General features: G+C 42.3%; 2 protein-coding genes across 3 annotated transcripts; one reads left to right on the top strand and one right to left on the bottom strand.

Annotated features, from left to right (window-relative positions):
- Window positions 1-5,138: 5,138 nt before the first annotated feature.
- Window positions 5,139-6,210, bottom strand: LOC129584059 (Golgi SNAP receptor complex member 2-like). Its single transcript, XM_055476164.1, has one exon. It carries the CDS (start codon window positions 5,903-5,905, stop codon window positions 5,255-5,257), a length of 651 nt encoding a protein of 216 aa, XP_055332139.1. The 5' UTR covers window positions 5,906-6,210; the 3' UTR covers window positions 5,139-5,254.
- Window positions 6,139-9,491, top strand: LOC129584048 (eukaryotic peptide chain release factor GTP-binding subunit ERF3A-like). Of its 2 annotated transcripts, XM_055476142.1 has the most exons (6): window positions 6,139-6,575; window positions 6,641-6,891; window positions 7,044-7,196; window positions 7,262-7,375; window positions 7,731-7,842; window positions 8,137-9,491. In XM_055476142.1, the coding sequence occupies exons 2-6, from the start codon at window positions 6,720-6,722 to the stop codon at window positions 9,299-9,301; spliced, it is 1,716 nt and encodes a 571-aa protein (XP_055332117.1). In that variant the 5' UTR covers window positions 6,139-6,575; window positions 6,641-6,719; the 3' UTR covers window positions 9,302-9,491. The 2 variants fall into 2 exon arrangements, with proteins under 2 accessions (XP_055332117.1, XP_055332127.1); XM_055476152.1 differs by having other exon boundaries at window positions 6,141-6,891; window positions 7,265-7,375.
- Window positions 9,492-9,755: the final 264 nt, after the last annotated feature.

Genomic DNA, 9,755 nt, shown 5'->3' with positions numbered 1-9,755 from the left:
AAGCAGCGTACTTTTACAACGTGAAAGTAAGCGGCGTGACGTTACCACCGAAAGTAAGGGGCGTATCTTAACCACTCGAAGCAGCGTAGCGTTATCTCGCAAAAGTAAGTGGAGTAACGTAAGAACGTGACAGTAGGAGGCATAACGTAAGCCCACGAGACGAAACAGCGTAACGTAAGCACGCAAGATTTAACAGCGTAACGTTACCACGCGGGAGCAGACTGCGTAATGTAACCACACAAGAATCTACGTATCTACTACGGTAAGCTACGTATTTTTATTGCAGAGGGTAACCAGCGTAACGTTACCGCGTGATTGTTTAGCGGCGTAACATTACTACGCGAGAGGTAACGGCGTAACGTAATACTGCGAGAGTTCACGGCTATGCTAACCGTTAGGTACATGAAACCGTCTGCGTTAAATATTTTGCGTAAAAGCTAAACGCACTATACAGTAGATTTAGTTTTTCAGTTGAAAAGAATAACGTGATCCATTTAAGCACGTCCGCTAAGTTTTGAAATGCAACGCTTTTAATAAATTAAAACTGCAAATTTAACCCACCTTCGTTGGATCCGCGGCGCGTAGCGCCGCGGTCGTTGCTAGTCTTATATATTAAAGCAGAACCGTTATTCCGGAACGCTCCTGCCTCCAAAACGTTCTGATTGGCCAGAACCAGCCTAACCTTTCTGATTTGCCGGAACCCGCCTAGCGGGTTTTAAGCTTTTCCAGCCCCTTAAACCTGTGCTTTTGCGCGTTTGTCCTTACCAAGTTTCCGAAACTTAGTACCTTCACCTGTGAAAACCTTCGACTGATAAACCGGATCCCAGCTTCAGCATTGCTCCTTATTAAGCTTCCAAACATTAGTTCTTTAAGAAACCTGATAACTTTAATCTACTTACCGTTACCGTCTTTTAAGCCTTTTATTACCTTGCGGTACCACCTTTTAAGCCTTTAGTAACCGAAAGTCCCGCGTACGGTACCTGCATTTTTAAGCCTTTGGTCACCGAAGGCGACGCGTGCGGTACCCGCCTTTTTGAGCCCTTGATCACCGAAGACCACGCGCGTGGTACCCGCCATTTTGAGCCTTTGGTCTCCGAAGGCCACGCGTGCGGTACCCGGCCATTTGAGCTTTTGGTCACGAAAGGCTACTCCTGTAGTACCCGCCTTTTTGAGCTTTTGGTCACGAAAGGCTACGCGTGTAATACCCGCCTTTTTGAGCTTTTGGTCACGAAAGGCTACGCGTGTAATACCCGCCTTTTTGAGCTTTTTGTCACGAAAGCCTACGCCTGTAGTACCCGCCTTTTTGAGCCTTTGGTCACCGAAGGCCACGCGCGTGGTACCCGCCTTTTTGAGCTTTTGGTCACCGAGGGCCCCACGTGCGGTAACCGCTTTTTTTAGCTTTTGGTCACGGAAAGCCAGCCGTGCGGTACTCGCCTTTGAGCCCTTTGACCGGCCGCGTGTGGTACGTTACCGGCCTTTTGCTTATGGTCACCGAACGCCTTTTAAGTTTATGGTCACAAACGGTTTTTCTAAGCTCTACCCAATGAAGGTCTTTAGTTTCTTGGTCACCAAAGCCGCGCGTGCGGTACCCGCCTTTTTGAGCTTTTGGTCACCGAAGGCTACGCGTGCGGCACCCGCCTTTCTGAGCTTTTGGTCACCGAAGGCCCCGCGTGCGGTTTCCCCTCGTGCCCCCCTTTTTTGAGCTTTTGGTCACCGAGAGCCAGGCGTATGGCACCCGCCTTTTTTAGCTTTTGGTCACCGAAAGCCAGGCGTGTAGTACCCGCCTTTTTAGCCTGATCACCGAAAGCCACGCGCCTGGTACCCGCTTTTTTGAGCCTTTGGTCACCGAAGGCCACGCGTGTGGTACGTTGGCCACCGAAGGCCTTTTAAGCCTTTGGTCACCGACGGTTTTCTAAGCCTTTGCCCATTGAAGGCGTGTTAGGCTTTTGGTCACCGAAGACCTTTTAAGCCTTTGGTCACTGAAGGCCTTTTAAGCAATTGGTCACTGATGGCCTTTAGACCCACACTTTTAAGCCGTTTGTAACCGTGGGCTGCGTCAGCGCGGCGCGTAAGCGCCGCGCGTCCTGCTTGTAATTATAATATAGTCGAAAAATTCGGTACGAGAGCATAATATCATTCTATGCTAAAACAATAAAAACATACAGAACCAGATGACAGTTTGTGGACTTTTGCGAACCGTGACTGCCGGTACCGTTTCGTACAGTTCATGGATGTGCGGTAGGTGTAACTGTTACTATAGATTACTTATTAGTCTACTTAACAGCCTTTTACGAAACATATTTACAAAAAATTATTCAAGAATGAAAAATCCAGTTCTTAGGCTGCGAGAATGTTATCCGATAAATGACTATTAAGTGCTGACCATAGAGGAAGTGTTTTTGCTTTGACTTCGTTCTGGTATTTTTGTTTTGGTGCTTACGGCTAGTTTCAGAGGTTGCCCATCTCCATTTTTATATGGGAATGGATCCCATTTTTTTCCCATTTACCATTTTTCCATACTAAAATGGTATGGATGGAAAAAATGTCTTAGTTTGCACTTCCGTGATACTTATTAAAGGTTTAATCCATATAGTATTAACCGTAATAAAGACTACGATATCGAGAATGGTTTCCAAAACTTTTCTGAACAAGGAGAACGAAAATTAATAGTGAACGTGTAAAATGAAAGCAAACAGAATGTCGAACTGTTGCTAACTAATTTCCGCAACTTCGCTGCAGCCTGTGAGTGCGCTGAACTTCGGTCGCTGAAAGCCTCTTGCCGGTCCGGCGGTCCTGTTCTAACACTTGAACAAATTTCATATTTTGGCAGCCGAAATACTTACTTTAATACATACAATCAACAACAGCAGTCAGTAGTCAGTACACACTGTCACACGACCGCAAAAGAAGAACAAGTACCAACAACAGGAAATTTTTGTGTTTTTCCAAAGAACCAAAGAATATGTCAATACCACTGGATGCCATCATACCACTACTTGTACGCTTATGCTAGGTCCATACTTCAGTTGTAAGAAAAAGTTGTACAACAAATCGTAGTCGTAAATTAATGGGAACTACGATTTCAACAATCGTAGTCGTAGTTTCCAGGATGTTGTAATAATATTGTAAAATTTTTGTAAACTGCAACACTTCCCGGCCATACTTTGACCACAACTGAAATTTGAGCCAGTCCAGCAGAGACGCGATTGGCGGAAATATCCCGCTTATTCTTATTATTATTAAGCGAAAGCAGCAGGATTTTATTTTGTTATTTGTTTCATCACACGACGTTTACAAATCAGTAAATCAATCATGGTCGCATGCTGTACTGAAGTATCGACAAAAAAGCTATCATAACATAACTGGAGTAATACGTGCATAGCCAGCTATGTAAATCAAAACTTTAACACGGTTTGAACAGTGGAGTAAGGCAGCATAGTTTGATGTGACTAAACAACGCAAAAAGCTAAATACAATATACTTCTATAGATATATGTAGGTAAATACAAAAGGTACACACATATAAATATATAGTGGTGATTCTGGCAAAACTGCCCATTGGCTACTTTGCTACGATTGTTGTAGGAAGGAAGAAAAGCCCCTTTTTTTACAATTTTTTACAACTGTCGCGTCCATACTTTTAAGAATTACAACAAAAAATGCTACAACAAAGCTGACTTTCGTGTATACTTTTTCTACGATTGTTGTAAGATTTCTATTGTACTCCGAATTACAACTGACCATGAAGTATGGACCTAGCATAACTACTGTCAAATTACTCATTATTCTCAAGTTAAATCTGTTTTAACTGGTTAACGGACAACCACAAGAATGTCACGAATACATAAACAAAAATTCTTGTCAACGATGCACGACTGCATCAAGAATATCATTACATTTGGATACAAAACAAATTATCACCACAAGAAGGATTCGAAGTCGAACCCAGACCGTAGTACATAATACTGAGAAAGAAAATCGGTTCAATGAGAACTTGAGGCTAACCGGTAAGTCGGCATGTAGTATACTAGTATGTATAGTAATAGTACCGTTTTATAAAATTCTAAGCCCCCTCCGAAATGCAAGCTTTTCGCGCATACTAACAATAAGTAATCTTGCAGTAAAGTCGCACTTTAAATTCAAATTCCTATACAAAACAAGAGCCACTATCTGATAGGCACTGGACAATGGACATTTCAAACTCTTACGGAGTGGTGTCGCTTGTTCCCTGGATGGGCAGTCTGGGCCCAGCCTTCAAAGTTCAAACGTATTGCTAACTCCTCTATCACCTATGTATTTTGATTGGGACGCGCTTGAGAATCTCGTCATCACCCGTGGCCGGTGGTCAAGCAGCCCCACACAGGCGATTTCTGTGCAAATTGGGTTGGGGTTCGTGCCCAGTTCGTGCTCAGTGTGGTTATAGGAATATTAGCTATGAAGTATAGATAATCTAACATATATCTGCCTGCTGTATGTTATCGTTAGATACTGCATCGATGCGAATTTGTCAATTTGCGCACCGGTGACCTTGACCCATCCGATCCCAAAATTTCCAAAAGTACCAGATGATCTGATAAGAATTAACGCCTAACTTTTTCATTTCCTACGTCATCTGATTTCACTTCGAAAGCAAAAGGAAGGAAAGAGTAACGCAGTATGGTCCAGAACTTTTGTAAATGTAGATTAAATAAGTTTTTTTATTTCGTGAGATCAGTACTGCTGATTTAAAGGTCTTACTAGGGTAAAGTGTTAAACCATATTGAAGAATAACGGAGTGACTGCATTATTCTTCGGTATGGTAAACTATAAAAAAATATAGACATACATGTAACTATGAATTTTGATTTAAGTATATCTCAAAGAAATTGAAAGCGAGGATGGTCTCTATGCTGAACCTTAAAGGAAAAGTGATCGGTCTGCTAAGGGAGTCGAAGTATCCCACGTCCACGATCATCCTCGCTCAAATAAAGTAAGCAGGATTAGGTATGTACCTACGGTCTTTCTTCCAAGTAGACATAGAATTCTATTAGATCGCGTGCGCACTAAAAATACTGATCGCAAAACTGTTTTGATTGCAAAAACGGAATGAACAGTCTGCTGCTTTCGCGGTCGCAATTAAGGTTAAGAGGGTGGTGGGTTTTCGTCAATTTAATTCACTTCGGCATACCAGAAAACTTTGCTATCATGCGAGCTCCGTCATTTCATTTGAAGCAATCAGAATAGACCTCTCATCAGCTCACAATCAGTTTAAAGTTCACACCAAAAACCAATACATCGCAAACATAAAACACAGTGTAAAAATCGCTCCTCCATAAAAAATATATTTATCCTGCGTCCCCCTCCGCTCAATCATTTTCATCACTGTTGTCGACAATCCCAGCTTAGTGCCAATATCTAAAACGCGACTTTTAATGCTTTTAAGGTTTATGCGCTGCTCTCGAAGATTTCCCAAAATTTGCTGGCCGTGAGAGATCATATCCTCCATGTTTCTGTTTACATTCCTTAACGAAGTATGATGCCTTAAATCAGCATCGATGTGAATACTCGTGTGTCCATTTCCGGTCCTACTGAAATCTGTCGCCAACAATTCTTCTCGCTGGCGAGCTTCTTTTATCTTGTCAACTCTTCGTCTCTGCAGGGATCGGAAAGCAGACTGAATGTGCTGGAAGTCATATTTGATCTGGTCAACACGAAGTTTAAAGTGCTGGCGTCGAGAAGTGGGCTCTTTGTCCAGTAAAATATCCAACCTTTCGAAGTTTGCCGTAATCTGTCGAATAAGTTCCTGAATTTCTGCTTCCACGTTGGCTGCGAAGTCATCTCCGGCCTGATCATACTGTCCTAATCGAGTTTCGATTTGTCGAAGAAGATCTGAGGATTCGTGGCATAAACGTTCCAAATTCGACATAACTGAATAATTCAATCTGAATTTACTAGTGGAAAGAAACTGCACGGGAATAAAATAAATAAGTATAGTTAACGGTATGTGGAAAATAATAATCAGATTTGCGACGATTAAAAGTTGAAGTCATTATGATTAGACCGTTCAGATTTTTAGTTTAGACCACACTACTGAAACGCTACCGCCTATACAACAATGATGATAATCTATCATTTATTATCATTGTGTAGAAAACAAGAGACTGAAAACGAAAAAATTAAAATCGTTTTACTTTAACCTTGCTTGAAGACTGGTTAGTTTATACTTTATACTTTAACTTGATTCATTTTTTTGTGAATCTGTTAACACTTTCAGTTAGACGCTTTCGTCACCATGTTTTTAATAGGTCGCCTGGAAGGTTGCCCCACCTTACAAAAGCAGCCAACCAATTATAATATTGCATTCCGCCCCTGTTGCATTCCGGTTGTGTTCCGTATGGAGTTTGTTTTACGAAAACCCTGATCATACGAACCACGAAGGAAATCAGCTACCTACGTAACCGAAATTTTTTAACTGTTCATGGTGTTCTGGACGTGAGTGGTCTGACTGGTCTTTTTTCCATTTTCGGGTCGCCTGGCATATCCTTAGTTCGTTGGGTACCACCTGGAGGGAGTACGATCTGGAACGTTAAGCCATTGTGGGTCTTCCTAATGGTATAGGCTTAGGAGACTGGTAAAGCCTAAAAGAGACTTTTTTAAACAGAGTTTTATTCATTGGTCACTTTACTTTGCTGCTGTTATACGGGTGTTTTGGCACACCGTCCTTCCCTGTCTGTGCTCGAATGGCTGGTAACGAGATTCCGGAGTCGTGGGACGATGGTGCGGATGAGGTCGTGGCGCCCGTAACCTCAGCGTTCTCAAAATTTAATGTTCATGCCGCAGAATTCGTCCCGAATTTTTCATCGGCGCCACAGCAAGCACCAGTGCCTGCAGCAGTTGATATTCCACTGGAAAGTAAGTTTATAGCCAGGGAATGCGATAAATCACCCAGAAATATACTATCTGGATTCTTCCTGGATTCCTAAACCCGATGGATCGGTAGAACCTAGAACATATTTTCTTGCTGGTTTCATAGTTTGCACGAATATGGAATGCTGTTTTTTCAGCGCCGGCTGCTGTACCAGCACAAAAAAAGATTCCGGAGAAATCTGGAGGAGCAGAAGCTAAGAAGACAGCGGAAATGAGAAAGGAAAACTCTCAACCTCAACCACTAATTTCGCAGTCAGTCAAAAAAGATATTGATGTCAGCGAGCCGTATGGTGCGTGAGCAGTATCCTGGCTGAATTAACTGCGCAGGTTGTTTGATAATTGATTTGTATCCCAGCAGCGGACTACGAAGACATGGAAATTGATGAGCCCGTTTCTGAATCACGAGCCCGTCCCGTTGACGAAGGACCTAAAAAGGAACATTTGAACATAGTTTTTATTGGGCATGTGGGTAAGAAACGGTAGTGATGCATTATGGAAAATTAGAAATGATAAAAGTGAATTTAAAGTATTAAAATGAGATTTGTTAACGCTTGTTTTAGAACGCCTAGCATGATCTTTTAATTTTTCATAACGACGGCAAGTTTTTAAATGAGAGTTTTTAATACTGCAGTAGTTTTAATTTGATTTTTGATTTATCAGGTGATAGCATTACACTTTACAGGTATGCAGTTATGACGACACTATTACATCATTAACATTTTACACATTAAATTTGACAAATAATCTTAGATACAGATAAAGAATTACGGTAAGGTACAGTACTACTCGTACAGAGACAGGATGACCTTGTAACTCTTTGTTAGATGCCGGAAAGTCTACAATTGGAGGCCATGTTCTCTTGGAAACTGGAACCGTTGATAAAAGAACTTTGGAAAAGTACGAACGGGAAGCGAAGGAAGCTGGACGTGAGTCATGGTGAGCGGTTAAGAATCACGTTAGATTGTTTGCGTTTCGCAGATTACTTTTTTGAACTATTGAGTCATGAATTCATATTAACCCTAAACACGGTATATGATTGCGTAGTGTTTTACTTGTAGGATAATTATTTGGGACCATGATTATAGTATTCGCCTGCTTTTCGTTGGTAGGCACTTGTCTCACAATCCGCGCTACTCGATTTCAAAATAGTGACAAGACAGCGCATTGTGTAACTGGTGCATTCAATTTTGTTTGTATTTGTCGGCTTGGTTTATAGCAACTTATTTACAGGTTCTATGCTTATGTCTTGGACACTAACCCAGAAGAACGCGATAAAGGAAAAACAGTGGAAGTCGGCCGAGCAGTATTTGAAACAGAAAAGAAGCTTTTCACAATCTTGGATGCACCTGGGCATAAAAGCTTCGTAGCGAACATGTTGGAAGGAGCGTCCCAGGCGGATATTGCTATACTGGTTATTTCGGCCCGTAAAGGTGAATTCGAAACCGGATTTGAAAAGGGTGGACAGTCCAGAGAACACGCATTGTTGGCCAAGACTTCGGGAGTGAAACATTTGGTGGTTCTTATTAATAAAATGGACGACACAACCGTTAACTGGAGCGAAGAACGGTATAACGAATGCCGGGATAAATTATCCCCTTACCTGAAACAGGTTGGATTCAACCTCAAGACGGATGTGTTCTTTATGCCGGTATCCGGTTTCACGGGGGCTAATTTGAAAGAACCAGTAGGAAAAACTGTTTGTCCATGGTACAGCGGCCCTTCTTTTTTGGACTATTTGGATAATTTACCACCTTTTCCCCGTAATATCGAAGGCCCGCTCCGGATACCGATTATTGGCCGCTTCCGAGAAATGGGAACAGTAGTAACTGGGAAGATTGAGAGTGGCTCGGTCAAAAAAGGCGATCAGCTGCTATTGATGCCGAATCGAATTTCTGTGGAAGTTTTACAAGTTTGGGCGGACGAAACTGAAGTCACTGTTGCTGCCTGTGGTGATAACGTGCGTGTCAAGCTCAGGGGTGTCGAAGAGGACGATGTACAAGCCGGGTTTATTTTGTGCGATTCAGCGAACCCTTGTAAAACAGGGTCCGAGTTCGACGCTCAGGTGGCAATTTATGAACACAAAAACATCATTTGTGCTGGGTATAAAGCTATAATGCATCTGCATGCACTCCAAGAAGCCGTAACAGTGAAGAAGTTAATTGCCTTAGTGGACAAGAGAACCGGAAAGCCCGACAAGGAAAACCTGGAGCACCAGTTTCCGCGGCTTCGGTGTGTCAAAGCAGGGCAATTGGCCATTATTCGTTTTGAATGTGCAGATGGTATTGTTTGTATGGAGAACTGGAAGGATTTTCCACAGTTAAGCAGGTTTACTTTACGTGACGAAGGAAAGACTATTGGATTTGGAAAGATAGTGAAGATCGGTGATAAAAATTAAGTAATTTGAAAGTGCATGTGTTGCGATTTCGTTCCCTGCTAAGACTTATCTCGGCCATTTCTACTTGCGTTATCCGTAGTTGTATCTTTTTTAATATTAGGAAGGTTTTTCGGGTTTTGTACTTCTGTGGACAGTTGGTCATTCGTGAATATAAATGCTTAAGCATACTGACATAAAAATGATGAAAATACCCGAGACTATCGACATATCCTGCTTTCAATATACAGTAGTTAGTAGTTACTTACTTATACGGAGATCTCCGTGAAAGAATTCTAGAGTAACGATTTAAAGAGATGGCTTCAGCCTTCCGCTAATGTGAGTACCACATGACATTCAACCAGTGTTGTCCCGCCTGCATAATGGGACCGTCCCGTACAGTCCCGACCGACACTAGCTTTTCCCGACCCGACCCGTTCCCGACACTTAGAAAAAGTCCCGTCCCCGTCCCGACAAA

This window comes from Paramacrobiotus metropolitanus, unplaced genomic scaffold (assembly GCF_019649055.1).
Source record: "Paramacrobiotus metropolitanus isolate TYO unplaced genomic scaffold, Prichtersi_v1.0 Parri_scaffold0000002, whole genome shotgun sequence".
Taxonomy (NCBI): domain Eukaryota; kingdom Metazoa; phylum Tardigrada; class Eutardigrada; order Parachela; family Macrobiotidae; genus Paramacrobiotus; species Paramacrobiotus metropolitanus.
The sequence above is the reverse complement of the archived record's forward strand: the minus strand, read 5'-3'. Positions and strand labels throughout refer to the sequence as shown.

What these genes read in the sequence shown, in the direction of transcription:
- LOC129584048 (XM_055476142.1), top strand. Translation starts at nt 6,720, where the DNA reads ATGGCTGGTAACGAGATTCCGGAGTCGTGGGACGATGGTGCGGATGAG. An exon ending in AGTTGATATTCCACTGGAAA is followed by an intron (nt 6,892 to 7,043) that starts GTAAGTTTATAG and finishes CTGTTTTTTCAG; the next exon opens with CGCCGGCTGCTGTACCAGCA. An exon ending in TGATGTCAGCGAGCCGTATG is followed by an intron (nt 7,197 to 7,261) that starts GTGCGTGAGCAG and finishes TTTGTATCCCAG; the next exon opens with CAGCGGACTACGAAGACATG.
- LOC129584059 (XM_055476164.1), bottom strand. Translation starts at nt 5,905, where the DNA reads ATGTCGAATTTGGAACGTTTATGCCACGAATCCTCAGATCTTCTTCGA.